Source organism: Salmo salar, chromosome ssa03, assembly GCF_905237065.1.
Source record: "Salmo salar chromosome ssa03, Ssal_v3.1, whole genome shotgun sequence".
Lineage (NCBI taxonomy): Eukaryota > Metazoa > Chordata > Actinopteri > Salmoniformes > Salmonidae > Salmo > Salmo salar.
The window spans coordinates 85181861-85203125 of record NC_059444.1 but is presented as its reverse complement, the minus strand read 5'-3'; the positions used below and the strand labels follow the sequence as shown (position 1 = coordinate 85203125).

Sequence of the window (21265 nt, the reverse complement as noted above, 5' to 3'; positions counted from 1 at the left end):
GGACACGCTCCCGTCCATACTAGGACACGCTCCCGTCCATACTAGGACACGCTCCCGTCCATACTAGGACAGCTTCCTAATAGGACAACGTATCACCAAGCATTACCACCAAGGGAGACAAGATCTGACCCTGTATCAGTGGTTAGGAACAACTTCTACCCACTCCACTCTTCTCAACTAGAGTCTGTTGCTGAATGGTTTCATTTGTTTGCCTCTGTACAAGGAATTAGTATTGCTCAGGAGCATTTTCTCTCTCTGATTCCATTTTGCCATTATGTCTTGTTTTTGTACAAAATATATATTAAGCATTGTTAATATTATTGCTGTTCCTTAGAAATATTGTTCCTTTGTTTGCCCATAAATTTTGAAAGTTGCATATATGCGTGTGCTTCTTCATGAAAGGCTCGAGAGTTGATCTCCTTACCACATTGTCAATCATAATGATGTACACAGTAAGCCTAAAGTCCTGACTTTAATAAGTGTAAGAGATTCGAGTATTGATTAATAATCCCAAAATCCAATAAAAGAATACATTTAATCACATCGCATCCCTATCAGAGCCCAGGAGCACTCAGTGAAACACTGCCCCTCTGTGGTGAAAATACGCTACTAAATGAAACAGTGACTAGATTCTCCATGGTGTCTTTTCCTACTCGAGCCTCGTGATTTCTGAATCGACAGTGGAGGCTGCTGAGGGGAGAACGGCTCATAATAACGGTCAGAACGGAGCAAATAGAATGGCATCAGACAGCTGGAAACCATGTGTTTGATACCACTCCACTGATTCCGCTCCAGTCATTACCACGAGCCCGTCCTCCCCTCAGCAGACATAACCAGATAATTCCATACCTTACCAAGGCCTGTACTCCTACTGTCTTCCATCATCTAGCTAATAATGATAGGGAACCAGTTACTACTGGAAAGTCTAGGGGCAGTTTCTTGCACACACTTGTCTTGAACTAAAAAAACAAGTCAATGGACAATGTACACAAAAGTAAACCATCAAGTGACTTTAGTCCCACACCAGTCCATCCAGTATCCATGTAGGAGCACAGCAAGCAACCATCTCTCTCATCACCACATGGCATCCTGAAGTCCTGAACCAAAGATTGTAGGTTAGCCACAGCCTTCCTCCAAATTAAAGTTGCCCCAGTAGCACTGACAGTATAGCTAGCTCCTGCAGTAGAAGTGCAGTCTAATCTCTGCTCTTGCAGTATGCAGTCTATAAACATACATTAAGCGGATTTCCGGGAAGGGTGAATGGTGTCCCATTTATTAATTTAGAACTATTGTACTCATGTTGTACTATACCTGAGACCACATACAGCCTCAGCCAATCACCACCCAAACAGTGGAAACACCACTCAAAATGTGGGAGTGCTCAATTCTTAGGCTGCAGGACCAGAGAATAGGCATAATATGCCATCTAAACTGACATTTCCTAACACTACCATGAGGTTATTGACTCCACTAGGATCTATTGGAACAAGTCACTTAATCTACTATGGAGGGCTTCAGGGAAACAGAATGACACAGCAAGAGAAACAAGCTAGTAAGCATCAGGCATTAAAAGAGCTTGAACGGGATCTTAAACACATACCTTAACATACGAAATGGATGACGTACACAGCTCTGCTCACGGAGGATCTCTACCCACTAGGCTCCCTGTCGCCCCAAACTATAATGTAGAGGGCTTCAGGGAAACTAGTATCCACATCTGTGGCAGGCAGTTCTCCATCTTCTGTCTCTGTGTTCGTGGTTTACCTACAGGGATGTGTTCAGTGACGTGAAACACAGCTTTAAAGATAGCTATTCATTCTGACACCATTTCCTATTCTATCGGACATTCATTTCTACTAAATGCATTTCTATCCAAACGTTGTCATTCTACACCATGAAACTGCACACTACACTAGAGAAAAGATGGAATAGATTTAAAAAGAAGGAAGAAATCAGGCAATGGAGACAGAGTATGTTCTAATTAAAGAGAAAAAAGGACCACGAGTTCTGAGTTTAATCACTGAAACGGACAATGTCTCTCCTCTCACCTCCTTACGCGTTCCTGAATGACCTCTGGGTGGCACTCTTCTCTCAGACCGCTATGATGCATCGGAAGCCTTGGTGGTGCGACCACTTAAACGTGTGATTTCTCTGTTCTTCTACCATCTGTTCTGGCTCAGGGTTCAATAATGGACCATCTGTACCAGACCAGAGGATAGACGTTTTATTTATTTGTATTGTTGGTTTCCCGAGCAGCTGAACCAGACCAAAAGTGTTGCGGTATCAATGTGGTATACATTTTTCCCCACATTTATTTTTTAAATCTTTACATACACAGTGATATTCAAACATAAAATACCTAATAACACATTTGTGTTCTTTCTTTTTAGAATCAGAATTCAGACATCATACTGATAGGATAGAGAACTGTGTTACTGCACTGCAGAGACAACGTACCACAAGCCACATTGGGTCGTTCACATCAGGGCACGCAATGGATAACGTTTTAAAACGTTTTGCCACGGAAAACTTAAATGAGCTTTTCTCATGGGACAAGCCCAAGCAGTCCCTCCCAGTTTGTGAGTTTTCTATTTGGTGCCTAATGAACATGACCTTAGTCTGAACAAGCCACGTGTGGTTGTTGTTGTGGATAATAAGAGAACACGGCTGGATTCAAAACTGGATCAGGTGCAGCAAACAGACAGCGCCAATCTTTCATCATCGTCATTTATCCCCCCCAACACAGTACAAATATCATAGTCAATGGAGTCTTGTAACAGAAGAGGTGTAGGCGTCGAGATATTATTGCCCAAGGCGACATTAAGACAGACTGACATGCGTCCAAAATGGCACTCTATTCCCTATGTAGTGCACAACTATTGGACAGAATTCAAAAGTAGTGCACTATATAGGGAATAGCGAGCCATTTCAGTTTTGCCCTCGACCTGCACAGCTGTGTTGCAGTAGGCTTATGTTAGCACATCGCTTTAGTTGACGGACTCTAGGTCTGTGTTTGAAATGGCCCACTATTCCCTAGAGAACTACATTTGTCTCTGCAGTATATGGGGAATAGCAAGCGATTTGCCCCAGGTATGCACCCTACTGTGCTGCAGAGGCCTTCAGTTTGAGTGGCTGCATTCTAAAAAGACCCACAGCAGTCTGATAGCCATGGCCTCTAATCCTCTAAACATACTGTGCCTAGCCTGGTCCCAGATCTGTTTGTGATGGCTTGCCAGCTCCTATAAGAGTTTTAGCAAGACAGCACAAACAGATCTGGGACCAAGCTACAGAGAATACATTGCCTCTACTTCATAATGCCACAAGAAACCTATAGCTTTTCTCAAAAATGTCAACAGCCAAAAGTGAGCCAATTTAAAATCACCACCATCATTATATACCCAACAACACTTTCCACGATAAAGAATACTACATCGATATAACGTCTTCTGAAGTTACCATGACAGCAGGGAAGGGACATTACTGCACCGCAACAAAACAGAACGATGAGATTAACGTGGACACTGGAAAGAAACGGTACACAAAGAATTTCAATGAACGAGTCACTAAATAAAAAAATAGATATTCCCTTGCCCTCAACCAAAATTAAACAAGAAAATAATAAACAAAAAAATAGTTTGAACATGGGTACGTTCAGTTTGCTCCAAGTCCATTTTTCGTGTTTGGCTACGCTTACCAGGAAACTAGCAAGGATGGCGTCTCGAGCTCTCAGTTCTCTCACTTTTCCTCTTTAAGAAAATAGATGTACTAGAGGGATCATATAGCATATTCCAGAACTAAATAACAATCATAACCTGACCTTGTTTGCTATTTTAATTTAAATAATACCATACTTTTGTTTTGTTGTTGTAGTGTATATCGCTTTTGCATTCAGTTGTGTATGCATATAAAGACGTGGACAGTCTCCTCCCATCGCGACTGTATGGTAAATGCTTGGTTGGTGGAAACGAGAGCACCATGAGGAAAGAAACAAGAAGTCACAATTGAATACTGTAGTTTAAGGGTTTGAGCCCGACTGTGCCCTCTTTCCTCCTACTTCCTCTCCACAGAACTGTCAATCACTCTCGCCAAGGCTCCGCCCCAACGTCAGAAAAGGGGCGCAGTGAGGGAGAGAGAGGGAGGGTTCCTTCCCACCCACACCACTCTACTTTTCCTCATTCTCTTTCTCCATTCAGCTGTGTCAAGTAGATGCCGGGAGCTCAGTGCTGTTTTTGAACAAGTTTTGCATGATTTTTCACTATTTATTAGTGATTGTTTATGTTAGACTCTCACCCCTGTCGGGGGGGTAGTAGTAACTGGTATAGTCAGAGTTTCAGGTAGGTTTGTGTGTTCGTGTTTTATCGTCCTCTGTTCCACAGTCATTGGTTGGTTCCTCTCATCTCTTTGAGTGTTGGGTTGGTTGGTTCTCCGCAGAGTCAGCGGTCTCCAAGGTAAGGCTACTCATACTCCAGGAACTGCTTGTGATAGAACAGGAGATACCTGAGGGGAAAGGAACATAGCTATTAGACTTACATGTGATTAGTAGTAGTAGTAGTAGTAGTAGTAGTAGTGCAGGGACATAGTTAGATTAAATGTGATTAGTAGCAGTAGTAGTACTACAGAGAAAGTGCTATTAGACTTAAATGTGATTAATAGTAGTAGCAGTAATAGTAGCAGTATTAGTAGTACAGGGAAATAGTTAGATTACATGTGATTAGTAGCAGTAGTAGTAGTAGTAGTAGTAGTAGTAGTAGTAGTAGTAGTGCAGGGAAATAGTTAGATTAAATATGATTAGTAGCAGTAGTAGTAGTAGTACTACAGAGAAAGTGCTATTAGACTTAAATGTGATTAATAGTAGTAGCAGTAGTACAGGGAAATAGTTAGATTAAATGTGATTAGTAGCAGCAGTAGTAGTAGTAGTAGTAGTAGTAGTAGTAGTAGTAGTAGTAGTAGTAGTACAGGGAAATAGCTATTAGACTTAAATGTGATTAGTAGTAGTAGTAGTAGTAGTAGTAGTAGTAGTAGTAGTAGTAGTGCAGGGAAATAGTTCGTTTAAATGTGATTAGTAGCAGTAGTAGTAGTAGTACTACAGAGAAAGTGCTATTAGACTTACATGTGATTAGTAGTAGTAGTAGTAGTAGTAGTAGTAGTGCAGGGAAATAGTTAGATTAAATATGATTAGTAGCAGTAGTAGTAGTAGTACTACAGAGAAAGTGCTATTAGACTTACATGTGATTAGTAGTAGTAGTAGTAGTAGTAGTAGTAGCAGCAGAATTAGTAGTACAGGGAAATAGTTAAATTAAATGTGATTAGTAGTAGAAGTAGTAGTACAGGGAAATAGCTATTAGACTTAAATGTGATTAGTAGTAGTAGTAGTAGTAGTAGTAGTAGTAGTAGTAGTAGTAGAAGCAGTGCAGGGAAATAGATTAAATGTGATTAGTAGTAGTAGTAGTAGTAGCAGTAGCAGTACAGGGAAATAACTATTAGACTTAAATATGATTAGTAGTAGTAGCAGTAGTAGCAGTAGTAGCAGTAGTACAGGGAAATAGTTATTAGACTTAAATGTGATTAGTAGTAGTAGCAGTAGTAGTAGTGCAGGGAAATAGTTAGATTAAATGTGATTAGTAGTAGTACTACAGGGAAAGTGCTATTAGACTTAAATGTGATTAATAGTAGTAGCAGTAATAGTAGCAGTATTAGTAGTACAGGGAAATAGTTAGATTAAATGTGATTAGTAGCAGTACAGGGAAATAACTATTAGACTTAAATGTGATTAGCAGTAGTAGCAGTAGTAGTACAGGGAAATAGTTATTAGACTTAAATGTGATTAGTAGTAGTAGCAGTAATAGTAGCAGTATTATTAGTACAGGGAAATAGTTTGATTAAATGTGATTAGTAGTAGTAGCAGTAGTAGTAGTACTACAGGGAAATAACTATTAGACTTAAATGTGATTAGTAGTAGTAGTAGTAGTAGTAGTAGTAGTAATAGTAATAGTAGTAGAAGCAGTAGCAGTAGTAGTATTATTAGTAGCAGGAGTAGTATTAGCAGTAGTAAAGGGAAATAGTTAGATTAAATGTGATTATTAGTAGTAGTAGTAGTACTGGGAAAGTGCTATTAGACTTAAATGTGATTAGTAGTAGTAGTAGCAGCAGCAGTAGTAGAATTATTATTAGCAGTAGTAGTAGTAAAGGGAAATAGTTAGATTAAATGTGATTTGTAGTAGTAGTAGCTGTAGTAGTAGTAGCAGCTGTAGTAGTAGCAGCAGTAGTAGTAGTAAGTAGTAGTACTAGCAGCAGCAGTAGTAGTACTAGTTGCAGTAGTATTAGTAGCAGGAGCAGTATTAATAGCAGTAGTAGCAATAGTATTAGTAGCAGTAGTATTCGTAGCAGTAGTAAGTAGTAGTAGCAGCAGTAGCAGTAATAGTAGTAGCTGTAGAAGTAGCAGCAGTAGCAGCAGCAGTAGTATTAGTAGCAGTAGTATCAGTAGTATTAGTAACAGTATTAGTAGCATTAGCAGTAGTAGTATTAGTAACAGTATTAGTAGTATTAGTATTAGTAGCAGACGAGGGAAAGCACTATTAGACTTAAATGTGATTAGTAGTAATAGTACAGGAAAATAGTTCACTTAAATGTGGTCAGTTTGTGTGGGGTTGTTCAGTGTTGTTAACACTATAAGAATGTGTATGGATGGAATCGACCTCTAGAGTTGGGGTCAATTAAATCTAAATTGAAGGCAATCTAACATTGTGTTCAGTAGAGCACACAAAACATTTTGCAACAACAAGAAATGGAAATCTGTGTTCATATTGGACACGTTCAGGTAGTAGCAGTAGTTGTACAGGTAGTTCTGAACATGAACGCGGGTATTGAACCGCAATCCCACAGAAATTCCACATCCAAATCAACTGAGAGTAACTTGACTGAAATGGATTCTCAGGGTTATGTTCAGTGGGGAGAAAACGTTTGGAAATTGATTGAAACCTGGAGGTACTACCTGAACTTGTTCAATAACACAACCTTTTGTTTTCCTCTGAAAAACGTTTTGCTACAGTGTACCCCACTGAACAGTCAAAATATTTTACAACAGAAACCGAATAGTAGTGTTTTTCTATTAGTAGTCCCTCCCTGCTCCAGTCTTTTCTTTCAGTCTGTTTTCTAAAGAAAATGACCGTGGAGTCTGGTGTCTGACGACCCACCCTTCACTGTCCAACACGTCCTTGATGCTGGCCTTTGTGATGATGGCGTCGTCACACTTGAACCACTGGTCCTTGTGTTGGCGGATGAAGCTGGTGTAGTGACCACTCTCCAGGGTGCCCTGGTGGTTCACCACCGCAAACAGAGAATACCTGCTCCACCACAACACACACAGTTAAACAGAGAATACCTGCTCCACCACAACACACACACAGTTAAACAGAGAATACCTGCTCCACCACAACACACACACAGTTAAACAGAGAATACCTGTTCCACCACAACACACACACAGTTAAACAGAGAATACCTGCTCCACCACAACACACACACAGTTAAACAGAGAATACCTGTTCCACCACAACACACACAGTTAAACAGAGAATACCTGCTCCACCACAACACACACACAGTTAAACAGAGAATACCTGTTCCACCACAACACACACACAGTTAAACAGAGAATACCTGCTCCACCACAACACACAGACAGTTAAACAGAGAATACCTGTTCTACCACAACACACAGACAGTTAAACAGAGAATACCTGCTCCACCACAACACACACACAGTTAAACAGAGAATACCTGTTCCACCACAACACACAGACAGTTAAACAGAGAATACCTGTTCCACCACAACACACAGACAGTTAAACATAGAATACCTGCTCCACCACAACACACACAGTTAAACAGAGAATACCTGTTCCACCACAACACACACAGTTAAACAGAGAATACCTGCTCCACCACAACACACAGACAGTTAAACAGAGAATACCTGCTCCACCACAACACACAGACAGTTAAACAGAGAATACCTGCTCCACCACAACACACACAGTTAAACAGAGGATACCTGCTCCACCACAACACACACAGGGACAGTGGAGAGTTAAACAGAGAATACCTGCTCCACCACAACACACACAGTTAACCTCTTGACGGTTGCCAAGGATAGGGGGCGCTACAGCGATTTTTGAAAACAATTAGTGCCCATTTTAAACGGCCTCCTACTCAAACTCAGAAGCTAGGATATGCATATAATTAATACTTGTGGATAGAAAACACCCTAAAGTTTCTAAGCTGTTTGAATGGTGTCTGTGAGTATAACAGAACTCATATGGCAGTCAAAACCCCGAGACAGATCTTAACAGGAAGTGGAATTCTGAATTGCGGACTCAACTTCATCACTTTGCCTATAAATCACACCGTGAGCAATGGTTCATTGAGCACGTCCTATTGCTTCCACTAGATGTCCCCAGTCTTTACAAAGTGGTTTGAGCCTTCTACTGTGAAAACTGACACAATGAGAGTCTGTGGAACGTGGTCACATGAGGAGGGCCATCACCATTATGACGCCGGCGCCCCTGGCTACCCTCCCCTTTCGAAACGTTTTGAAAGACAATGCAATCGTCCCCCTTGAATGTTATTGGAGCTCTGGTTGAAAAAGGCCCTAAAGATTTATGTTATACAACGTTTGACATGTTTGAACGAACCTAAATAAATAAAAAATGCATTTTGTTGAAAGAGGAGTCCCGCGGCCGACGGAACTTTTGGAGCAGCCTTCAGAACGCGCTAACAAGAACAAGCTATTGGAACATAAAGGATTAACTTTTTCGAACGAAAATACATTTGTTGTGGACCTGGGATTCCTGGAAGTGCTTTCTGATGAAGATAATCAAAGGTAAGGTATTATTGAGAATAGTATACAAGAGTAGATTTGATATGCGATTGTTCCAAGATGGCGCTGACCTGTATTGCTAGCCTATTTTTCTGAGTATCGCATCCCCTTTTATCGCAAAGTGTGATTACCCAGTAAAGTTATTTTTAAATCTGGCATTACAGGTGCTTTCAAGAGATATTCATCTATAAATCTTAGAATGACAATATTACATTTTAAAAATGTTTTCGAATAGTAATTTAGTAAATTGTAGCGCTTTTTCACCGGATGCATTTGAGGGAAAATAGTCAACGTCACGCACCGATGTAAAATGCTGTTTTTATATATAAATATGAACTTTATCGAACAAAAGAATGCATGTATTGTGTAACATGATGTCCTAGGAGTGTCATCTGATGAAGATTGTCAAAGGTTAGTGCTGCATTTAGCTGTTTTTTGGTTATTTGTGATGCATGTGGTTGGTCGGAAAATGGCTATGTGGCTACTTTTACGATATACTCCTCTAACATAATATAATGTTTTGCTTTTGCTGTAAAGCCTTTTTGAAATCGGACAACGTGGTTCGATTCAGGAGAGGTGTATCTATAAAACGATATAACATAGTCCTATATTTGAAAAAATATATATATTACATTTTGTTATGCTAATGGCGATAGGATTTTTCGCTGGATGTCAGCCCACCCAGAGGTTAAACAGAGAATACCTGCTCCACCACAACACACACAGTTAAACAGACAATACCTGCTCCACCACAACACACACAGTTAAACAGAGAATACCTGCTCCACCACAACACACACAGTTAAACAGAGAATACCTGCTCCACCACAAGACACACAGGGACAGTGGAGAAGGAAGCGAGGTTGACTTAAAGTACTTTATAACACAGCTGGTGGTATATATTAACTTCACCTGATTATTCTGGCTTCACCTATTCCTCATAGTTTATACATCCATTTCTCTGACCATGTCAACTAGTCAGAGGGACAGTCAATGGCCTTCATCCAATCCATCAAAATAGTCACAGGGACCATGGTCATGAACACTCTTGTCCTTACTACTCCAGTCAAAATACCAATTAGAAATGGTACTGTATAACACTGATTCATTTAACCCTGGTAAATGTCTTGGAAAATGAATGCCATTGTAACTGCCATGGATGAGGAAAAATTGAGCTACTTTTAATAGTGTTTAAATTGATTTCATTTGGGAGTCGGACTAGGACGCTCCACGCCGTTAGCATTCGCTGTTGTGCTAGAATGGAAACAATTATAATGAAATTAATCTAGCTTTTTTTCTGTGCATCCGTTGTCAAATAAATTACAAACGGCATACAAGGAAACCCGATCAACATTTGAATAAGGTGCTATTCATACCTAGGATCAAATACTAGTGGAAATCTTTGAAATCCTTTCAGCGTTTGTTTTAGCTTGTCTGGAGTGCTTGGTGGGCCATGTTGGCACTTTTTCAGCTATGTTCTTGGTTCCATTGTGCAAGGCAAGCTCAATCAAGCCCAGATCAAGTATTTAAACATCATTTCAATCTTACTTGAGCCAGATCTGGTGCTGTTTACTTGGGATATGTTGTTGTTGTTTATCATAACATACTTACTTATTGTCGTTGTTTAATACTTCTACTGTCTGTTGATACTGGCCATTCATCCTGCTCTCCTTACTGTAGAGGACAGAGACACTGTCACATGCATGCTCATATCAAATGACAACCACTACATTGACACGGGACAGTGAGAAGAACATCATCCAATATGTAACAGACACATACATGGTTACATAACAGTCATTCAAATGACAGGCTCACAGTGACGGTTACATTTCTATTGTAGACATTAAGCTGATGCTCTTATCCCCTGCGACTTAAAGTGCATTCATCTTAAGGTAGCTGGGTGAGAAAAGCACATATCAGTCATAGTGAGCTCATGTTTCCTCAACAAGGAGGTTAAACAGCAAAGTCAGTGGTAGTAAGAGTGTTAGTTCAGGAGTGACTGTTACTACAATCTGTTATGTCACCGTATGAAGTGTTATGAAGGAAAGTGTTACTACATACTAGAATTCTGTCATGAGTTTTCAGACATAATACAGTGTCTTGGATTGATTGATTTCGGGGTAAAGCAATTTCTCCAGTTTTAAACTATTTAAAAGCACAAAGAACCCCCAGAGGTTGACATGAAAGTGTCCCACACATCCACTAGGTGGCAGGGATGTCCTGCATAATAAGCAGACAGACACTCCTATTTCACTCCTATACTCCTATTTCACTCCTATTTCACTCCTACACTCCTATTTCACTCCTACACTCCTATTTCACTCCTACACTCCTATTTCACTCCTACACTCCTATTTCACTCCTACACTCCTATTTCACTCCTACACTCCTATTTCACTCCTACACTCCTATTTCACTCCTACACTCCTATTTCACTCCTACACTCCTATTTCACTCCTACACTCCTATTTCACTCCTATTTCACTCCTACACTCCTATTTCGCTGTCCATTGATCTGCCGCTCACTACAGCCAGAGCCTCCTGACTCCAGACACTACAGCCAGAGGTGTGGCATGATCAAAGCATGATTCAATGCTGAACAGACAGTAGGAAGGCAGGGTATATGATAGACAGTAGGAAGGCAGGGTATAGGATAGACAGTAGGAAGGCAGGGTATAGGATAGACAGTAGGAAGGCAGGGTATAGGATAGACAGTAGGAAGGCAGGGTATATGATAGACAGTAGGAAGGCAGGGTATATGATAGACAGTAGGAAGGCAGGGTATATGATAGACAGTAGGAAGGCAGGGTATATGATAGACAGTAGGAAGGCAGGGTATATGATAGACAGTAGGAAGGCAGGGTATATGATAGACAGTAGGAAGGCAGGGTATATGATAGACAGTAGGAAGGCAGGGTATATGATAGACAGTAGGAAGGCAGGGTATATGATAGACAGTAGGAAGGCAGGGTATATGATAGACAGTAGGAAGGCAGGGTATATGATAGACAGTAGGAAGGCAGGGTATATGATAGACAGTAGGAAGGCAGGGTATAGGATAGACAGTAGGAAGGCAGGGTATATGATAGACAGTAGGAAGGCAGGGTATAGGATAGACAGAAGGAAGGCAGGGTATAGGATAGACAGTAGGAAGGCAGGGTATAGGATAGACAGTAGGAAGGCAGGGTATAGGATAGACAGTAGGAAGGCAGGGTATATGATAGACAGTAGGAAGGCAGGGTATATGATAGACAGTAGGAAGGCAGGGTATAGGATAGACAGTAGGAAGGCAGGGTATATGATAGACAGTAGGAAGGCAGGGTATAGGATAGACAGTAGGAAGGCAGGGTATAGGATAGACAGTAGGAAGGCAGGGTATATGATAGACAGTAGGAAGGCAGGGTATATGATAGACAGTAGGAAGGCAGGGTATATGATAGACAGTAGGAAGGCAGGGTATATGATAGACAGTAGGGAGGCAGGGTATATGATAGACAGTAGGAAGGCAGGGTATATGATAGACAGTAGGAAGGCAGGGTATAGGATAGACAGTAGGGAGGCAGGGTATATGATAGACAGTAGGAAGGCAGGGTATATGATAGACAGTAGGAAGGCAGGATATAGGATAGACAGTAGGAAGGCAGGGTATATGATAGACAGTAGGAAGGCAGGGTATATGATAGACAGTAGGGAGGCAGGGTATATGATAGACAGTAGGAAGGCAGGGTATATGATAGACAGTAGGAAGGCAGGGTATATGATAGACAGTAGGATGGCAGGGTATATGATAGACAGTAGGAAGGCAGGGTATATGATAGACAGTAGGAAGGCAGGGTATATGATAGACAGTAGGAAGGCAAGGTATATGATAGACAGTAGGAAGGCAGGATATAGGATAGACAGTAGGAAGGCAGGGTATATGATAGACAGTAGGAAGGCAAGGTATATGATAGACAGTAGGAAGGCAGGGTATATGATAGACAGTAGGAAGGCAGGGTATAGGATAGACAGTAGGAAGGCAGGGTATATGATAGACAGTAGGAAGGCAGGGTATATGATAGACAGTAGGAAGGCAGGGTATATGATAGACAGTAGGAAGGCAGGGTATATGATAGACAGTAGGAAGGCAGGGTATAGGATAGACAGTAGGAAGGCAGGGTATAGGATAGACAGTAGGAAGGCAGGGTATAGGATAGACAGTAGGAAGGCAGGGTATAGGATAGACAGTAGGAAGGCAGGGTATATGATAGACAGTAGGGAGGCAGGGTATGTGATAGACAGTAGGAAGGCAGGGTATATGATAGACAGTAGGAAGGCAGGGTATATGATAGACAGTAGGAAGGCAGGGTATATGATAGACAGTAGGAAGGCAGGGTATATGATAGACAGTAGGAAGGCAGGGTATAGGATAGACAGTAGGAAGGCAGGGTATATGATAGACAGTAGGAAGGCAGGGTATATGATAGACAGTAGGAAGGCAGGGTATAGGATAGACAGTAGGAAGGCAGGGTATAGGATAGACAGTAGGAAGGCAGGGTATAGGATAGACAGTAGGAAGGCAGGGTATATGATAGACAGTAGGAAGGCAGGGTATATGATAGACAGTAGGAAGGCAGGGTATATGATAGACAGTAGGAAGGCAGGGTATATGATAGACAGTAGGAAGGCAGGGTATATGATAGACAGTAGGAAGGCAGGGTATATGATAGACAGTAGGAAGGCAGGGTATATGATAGACAGTAGGAAGGCAGGGTATATGATAGACAGTAGGAAGGCAGGGTATATGATAGACAGTAGGAAGGCAGGGTATATGATAGACAGTAGGAAGGCAGGGTATATGATAGACAGTAGGAAGGCAGGGTATATGATAGACAGTAGGAAGGCAGGGTATATGATAGACAGTAGGAAGGCAGGGTATAGGATAGACAGTAGGAAGGCAGGGTATATGATAGACAGTAGGAAGGCAGGGTATAGGATAGACAGTAGGAAGGCAGGGTATATGATAGACAGTAGGAAGGCAGGGTATATGATAGACAGTAGGAAGGCAGGGTATATGATAGACAGTAGGAAGGCAGGGTATATGATAGACAGTAGGAAGGCAGGGTATATGATAGACAGTAGGAAGGCAGGGTATATGATAGACAGTAGGAAGGCAGGGTATATGATAGACAGTAGGAAGGCAGGGTATAGGATAGACAGTAGGAAGGCAGGGTATAGGATAGACAGTAGGAAGGCAGGGTATATGATAGACAGTAGGAAGGCAGGGTATAGGATAGACAGTAGGAAGGCAGGGTATATGATAGACAGTAGGAAGGCAGGGTATATGATAGACAGTAGGAAGGCAGGGTATATGATAGACAGTAGGAAGGCAGGGTATATGATAGACAGTAGGAAGGCAGGGTATATGATAGACAGTAGGAAGGCAGGGTATAGGATAGACAGTAGGAAGGCAGGGTATATGATAGACAGTAGGAAGGCAGGGTATATGATAGACAGTAGGAAGGCAGGGTATATGATAGACAGTAGGAAGGCAGGGTATAGGATAGACAGTAGGAAGGCAGGGTATATGATAGACAGTAGGAAGGCAGGGTATATGATAGACAGTAGGAAGGCAGGGTATATGATAGACAGTAGGAAGGCAGGGTATATGATAGACAGTAGGAAGGCAGGGTATATGATAGACAGTAGGAAGGCAGGGTATATGATAGACAGTAGGAAGGCAGGGTATATGATAGACAGTAGGAAGGCAGGGTATATGATAGACAGTAGGAAGGCAGGGTATATGATAGACAGTAGGAAGGCAGGGTATATGATAGACAGTAGGAAGGCAGGGTATATGATAGACAGTAGGAAGGCAGGGTATATGATAGACAGTAGGAAGGCAGGGTATATGATAGACAGTAGGAAGGCAGGGTATATGATAGACAGTAGGAAGGCAGGGTATATGATAGACAGTAGGAAGGCAGGGTATATGATAGACAGTAGGAAGGCAGGGTATATGATAGACAGTAGGAAGGCAGGGTATATGATAGACAGTAGGAAGGCAGGGTATATGATAGACAGTAGGAAGGCAGGGTATATGATAGACAGTAGGAAGGCAGGGTATATGATAGACAGTAGGAAGGCAGGGTATATGATAGACAGTAGGAAGGCAGGGTATATGATAGACAGTAGGAAGGCAGGGTATATGATAGACAGTAGGAAGGCAGGGTATATGATAGACAGTAGGAAGGCAGGGTATATGATAGACAGTAGGAAGGCAGGGTATATGATAGACAGTAGGAAGGCAGGGTATATGATAGACAGTAGGAAGGCAGGGTATATGATAGACAGTAGGAAGGCAGGGTATATGATAGACAGTAGGAAGGCAGGGTATATGATAGACAGTAGGAAGGCAGGGTATATGATAGACAGTAGGAAGGCAGGGTATATGATAGACAGTAGGAAGGCAGGGTATATGATAGACAGTAGGAAGGCAGGGTATATGATAGACAGTAGGAAGGCAGGGTATATGATAGACAGTAGGAAGGCAGGGTATATGATAGACAGTAGGAAGGCAGGGTATATGATAGACAGTAGGAAGGCAGGGTATATGATAGACAGTAGGAAGGCAGGGTATATGATAGACAGTAGGAAGGCAGGGTATATGATAGACAGTAGGAAGGCAGGGTATATGATAGACAGTAGGAAGGCAGGGTATATGATAGACAGTAGGAAGGCAGGGTATATGATAGACAGTAGGAAGGCAGGGTATATGATAGACAGTAGGAAGGCAGGGTATATGATAGACAGTAGGAAGGCAGGGTATATGATAGACAGTAGGAAGGCAGGGTATATGATAGACAGTAGGAAGGCAGGGTATATGATAGACAGTAGGAAGGCAGGGTATATGATAGACAGTAGGAAGGCAGGGTATATGATAGACAGTAGGAAGGCAGGGTATATGATAGACAGTAGGAAGGCAGGGTATATGATAGACAGTAGGAAGGCAGGGTATATGATAGACAGTAGGAAGGCAGGGTATAGGATAGACAGTAGGAAGGCAGGGTATATGATAGACAGTAGGAAGGCAGGGTATATGATAGACAGTAGGAAGGCAGGGTATATGATAGACAGTAGGAAGGCAGGGTATATGATAGACAGTAGGAAGGCAGGGTATATGATAGACAGTAGGAAGGCAGGGTATATGATAGACAGTAGGAAGGCAGGGTATATGATAGACAGTAGGAAGGCAGGGTATATGATAGACAGTAGGAAGGCAGGGTATAGGATAGACAGTAGGAAGGCAGGGTATATGATAGACAGTAGGAAGGCAGGGTATATGATAGACAGTAGGAAGGCAGGGTATATGATAGACAGTAGGAAGGCAGGGTATATGATAGACAGTAGGAAGGCAGGGTATATGATAGACAGTAGGAAGGCAGGGTATATGATAGACAGTAGGAAGGCAGGGTATATGATAGACAGTAGGAAGGCAGGGTATATGATAGACAGTAGGGAGGCAGGGTATATGATAGACAGTAGGAAGGCAGGGTATATGATAGACAGTAGGAAGGCAGGGTATATGATAGACAGTAGGAAGGCAGGGTATATGATAGACAGTAGGAAGGCAGGGTATATGATAGACAGTAGGAAGGCAGGGTATATGATAGACAGTAGGAAGGCAGGGTATATGATAGACAGTAGGAAGGCAGGGTATATGATAGACAGTAGGAAGGCAGGGTATATGATAGACAGTAGGAAGGCAGGGTATATGATAGACAGTAGGAAGGCAGGGTATATGATAGACAGTAGGAAGGCAGGGTATATGATAGACAGTAGGAAGGCAGGGTATATGATAGACAGTAGGAAGGCAGGGTATATGATAGACAGTAGGAAGGCAGGGTATATGATAGACAGTAGGAAGGCAGGGTATATGATAGACAGTAGGAAGGCAGGGTATATGATAGACAGTAGGAAGGCAGGGTATATGATAGACAGTAGGAAGGCAGGGTATATGATAGACAGTAGGAAGGCAGGGTATATGATAGACAGTAGGAAGGCAGGGTATATGATAGACAGTAGGAAGGCAGGGTATATGATAGACAGTAGGAAGGCAGGGTATAGGATAGACAGTAGGAAGGCAGGGTATATGATAGACAGTAGGAAGGCAGGGTATATGATAGACAGTAGGAAGGCAGGGTATATGATAGACAGTAGGAAGGCAGGGTATATGATAGACAGTAGGAAGGCAGGGTATAGGATAGACAGTAGGAAGGCAGGGTATAGGATAGACAGTAGGAAGGCAGGGTATAGGATAGACAGTAGGAAGGCAGGGTATATGATAGACAGTAGGAAGGCAGGGTATATGATAGACAGTAGGAAGGCAGGGTATATGATAGACAGTAGGAAGGCAGGGTATATGATAGACAGTAGGAAGGCAGGGTATATGATAGACAGTAGGAAGGCAGGGTATATGATAGACAGTAGGAAGGCAGGGTATATGATAGACAGTAGGAAGGCAGGGTATATGATAGACAGTAGGAAGGCAGGGTATAGGATAGACAGTAGGAAGGCAGGGTATATGATAGACAGTAGGAAGGCAGGGTATAGGATAGACAGTAGGAAGGCAGGGTATAGGATAGACAGTAGGAAGGCAGGGTATAGGATAGACAGTAGGAAGGCAGGGTATATGATAGACAGTAGGAAGGCAGGGTATATGATAGACAGTAGGAAGGCAGGGTATATGATAGACAGTAGGAAGGCAGGGTATAGGATAGACAGTAGGAAGGCAGGGTATATGATAGACAGTAGGAAGGCAGGGTATATGATAGACAGTAGGAAGGCAGGGTATATGATAGACAGTAGGAAGGCAGGGTATATGATAGACAGTAGGAAGGCAGGGTATATGATAGACAGTAGGAAGGCAGGGTATATGATAGACAGTAGGAAGGCAGGGTATATGATAGACAGTAGGAAGGCAGGGTATATGATAGACAGTAGGAAGGCAGGGTATAGGATAGACAGTAGGAAGGCAGGGTATATGATAGACAGTAGGAAGGCAGGGTATATGATAGACAGTAGGAAGGCAGGGTATATGATAGACAGTAGGAAGGCAGGGTATATGATAGACAGTAGGAAGGCAGGGTATAGGATAGACAGTAGGAAGGCAGGGTATATGATAGACAGTAGGAAGGCAGGGTATATGATAGACAGTAGGAAGGCAGGGTATATGATAGACAGTAGGAAGGCAGGGTATATGATAGACAGTAGGAAGGCAGGGTATATGATAGACAGTAGGAAGGTTATATTCCATGCCCTGAAGGTGGAGGATGGAGAACACACAGCGTTCATACACACATTATTTTATAGTGCGGGAGCACGATGAGTGAGGGTCTTATATTTTTAAACCAGAGCTTAGATCTGCAGTGTGTGTGTGTGTGTGTGTGTGTGTTACCTCACCTGGAAGCTATGAAAGGTGTCATGTCCAGCTCTAGAGGGAAGGAGACGTATGTGGTGATCTTCCTCCTCAGTTTGGCAGAGTGTTCAAACCGCTACACCCCAGGAGGGAGGAGGGAGAAAAAGAAGAGGGGGATGTGGGAGAGAGAAGAGAGAAGAGAGGGGGAGGGAGAGAGAGAAAAGAGGAGGAGAGAAAGAAGATAGGGGAAGGGGGGAGAAGGAAGAGAGGGGAGGAGGGAGAGAAAGAAGAGGGAGATGTGGGAGAGAGAAGAGAGAAGAGAGGGGGAGGGAGAGAGAGAAAAGAGGAGGAGAGAAAGAAGATAGGGGAAGGGGGAGAAGGAAGAGAGGGGGAGGAGGGAGAGAAAGAAGAGGGAGATGTGGGAGAGAGAAGAGAGGGAAAGAGAAAGAAGAGGGAGAAAGAGAAAGAAGAGGGAGAAAGAGAGAGAAGGAGGGAAAGAGAGAGAAGGGGGAAAGAGAGAGAAGGGGGAAAGAGAGAGAAGGGGGAAAGAGAGAGAAGGGGGAAAGAGAGAGAAGGGGGAAAGAGAGAGAAGGGAGGAAAGAGAGAGAAGGGGGAAAGAGAGAGAAGGGGGAAAGAGAGAGAAGGGGGAAAGAGAGAGAAGGGGGAAAGAGAGAGAAGGGGGGAAAGAGAGAGAAGGGGGGAAAGAGAGAGAAGGGGGGAAAGAGAGAGAAGGGGGGAAAGAGAGAGAAGGGGGGAAAGAGAGAGAAGGGGGGAAAGAGAGAGAAGGGGGGGCAGAAAGGAGAGGGGGTGGGGTAGAAGGAGAGCAGAGGGGGAGGGAAGGGAGAGATTATTTAGACTCCTTCCTGATTTTCTTGTCATTCTGAAGGGAGGGATTACGTGTGAGAAATAGAGAGCCCTGTTAGACTAGAGCCCTGTTAGACTAGAGCCCTGTTAGACTAGAGCCCTGTTAGACTAGAGCCCTGTTAGACTAGAGCCCTGTTAGACTAGAGCCCTGATGGTAATAGATGGATCAGTCTGAAGAGAAGAGATTCCCACGTTCAGCATAGTCCTAGGAATATTAAAAAAAGCTTATGTATGGCCCCCCCATACTCCATAAATAAAACGTGTAGAAGACTGAGTGTGTGAGACTGTATGTGTGACTCTCTCTGTGTGTGTGTGTGTGTGTGTGTGTGTGTGTGTGTGTGTGTTGTGTGTGTGTGTGTGTTTGTGTGTGTGTAGTGACAGTAATGAAAAGGCAAATCTTTCCACACACAAAACATTCTACCAGTAGTTATAATAGGGATCTGTAAGCAAACAGTGAAAATGCATTATGTAACATTTTCATATATTCATATTTATTATTATACTTCAATATATGATATGTTCTTATATTGTTTTTCAATAGATTGTCCTTAGTGGTCATGGCTGGCTTCTTGTGATTGGCTAGGAGCAGAGAGAGACTCACTTTGAGATGGAAACATGCCACGATGGGGAGCTTCTTCATCGTCAGCTGTTTGGTGGACTCCTGGTAACTATGGCAACCGCCACATTTGATTTTGGCACTGCTTCCTAGATGCTCAGGCCGAGTGAACCTGCAGAAAGAGGGAGTGGAATATTAAGAGAGAGTATGAGGAGAGAGGGGGAGAGAGAGCGCACGAAGAGAGAGAGCGCACGAAGAGAGAGAGCGCACGAAGAGAGAGCATGAGGAGAGAGCACGAAGAGAGAGCATGAGGAGAGTGAGAGCATGAAGAGAGAGCATGAGGAGAGTGAGAGCATGAGGAGAGAGCATGAAGAGAGAGCATGAGGAGAGTGAGAGCATGAAGAGAGAGCATGAGGAGTGAGAGCATGAAGAGAGAGCATGAAGAGAGAGCATGAAGAGAGAGCATGAAGAGAGAGCATGAGGAGTGAGAGCATGAAGAGAGAGCATGAAGAGAGAGCATGAAGAGAGAGCATGAGGAGAGTGAGAGCATGAAGAGAGAGCATGAGGAGAGTGAGAGCATGGGGAGAGAGCATGGGGAGAGAGCATGGGGAGAGAGAGCCAGAGAGAGAGCCAGAGAGAGAGCCAGAGAGAGAGCCAGAGAGAGAGCCAGAGAGAGAGCCAGAGAGAGAGCCTGAGAGCATGGGGAGAGAGAGCCAGAGAGAGAGCCAGAGAGAGAGCCAGAGTGAGAGCATGAAGAGAGAGCATGAGGAGAGTGAGAGCATGAAGAGAGAGCATGAGGAGAGTGAAAGCATGAAGAGAGAGCATGAGGAGAGTGAGAGCATGAGGAGAGAGCATGAGGAGAGTGAGAGCATGAGGAGAGAGCATGAGGAGAGTGAGAGCATGAGGAGAGAGCATGAGGAGAGTGAGAGCATGAGGAGAGAGCATGAGGAGAGTGAGAGCATGAGGAGAGTATGGGGAGAGTGAGCATGGGGAGAGAGCATGGGGAGAGAGCGAGAGTGCATGGGGAGAGAGCGAGAGAGCATGGGGAGAGAGCGAGAGAGCATGGGGAGAGAGCGAGAGAGCATGGGGAGAGAGCATGAGAAGAGAGCATGAGGAGAGAGAGAGCATGGGAGAGAGCGAGAGAGAAAGCATAGGGAGAGAGCAAGAGCATGAAGAGAGAGCATGAGAGCATGAGGAGAGAACATGAGAGCATGAGGAGAGAGCATGAGGAGAGTCAGAGCATGAGGAGAGCATGAGGAGAGTCAGAGCATGAGGAGAGCATGAGGAGAGCATGAGGAGAGTCAGAGCATGAGGAGAGCATGAGGAGAGTCAGAGCATGAGGAGAGCATGAGGAGAGTCAGAGCATGAGGAGAGCATGAGGAGAGTCAGAGCATGAGGAGAGCATGAGGAAAGAGCGCATGAGAGCGAGAGAGCATGAGAGCGAGAGAGCATGAGAGCGAGAGAGCATGAGAAGAGCACGGGGAGAGAGCATGAGAAGAGCACGGGGAGAGAGCGAGAGAGCACGGGGAGAGAGCATGGGAAGATAGCACGAGGAGAGAGGAAGATA

At 43.3% G+C, this 21265-nt stretch overlaps 1 protein-coding gene across 3 annotated transcripts in view; it reads right to left on the bottom strand.

Moving 5' to 3' along the window:
* Window positions 1-2209: 2209 nt before the first annotated feature.
* LOC106601875 (ubiquitin carboxyl-terminal hydrolase 22) overlaps window positions 2210-21265 on the bottom strand; it is an 80400-nt gene continuing 61344 nt past the window's right edge. For all 3 annotated transcript variants that reach the window (XM_045715669.1, XM_045715667.1, XM_045715668.1), the window contains 5 exons: window positions 19744-19870; window positions 18323-18414; window positions 10490-10552; window positions 7194-7343; window positions 2210-4497 (listed from right to left, as the gene is read on the bottom strand). In XM_045715669.1, the coding sequence (XP_045571625.1) occupies window positions 4455-4497; window positions 7194-7343; window positions 10490-10552; window positions 18323-18414; window positions 19744-19870 (475 nt within the window). In that variant the 3' untranslated portion in view covers window positions 2210-4454. The remainder of the gene's footprint in view (window positions 4498-7193; window positions 7344-10489; window positions 10553-18322; window positions 18415-19743; window positions 19871-21265) is intronic.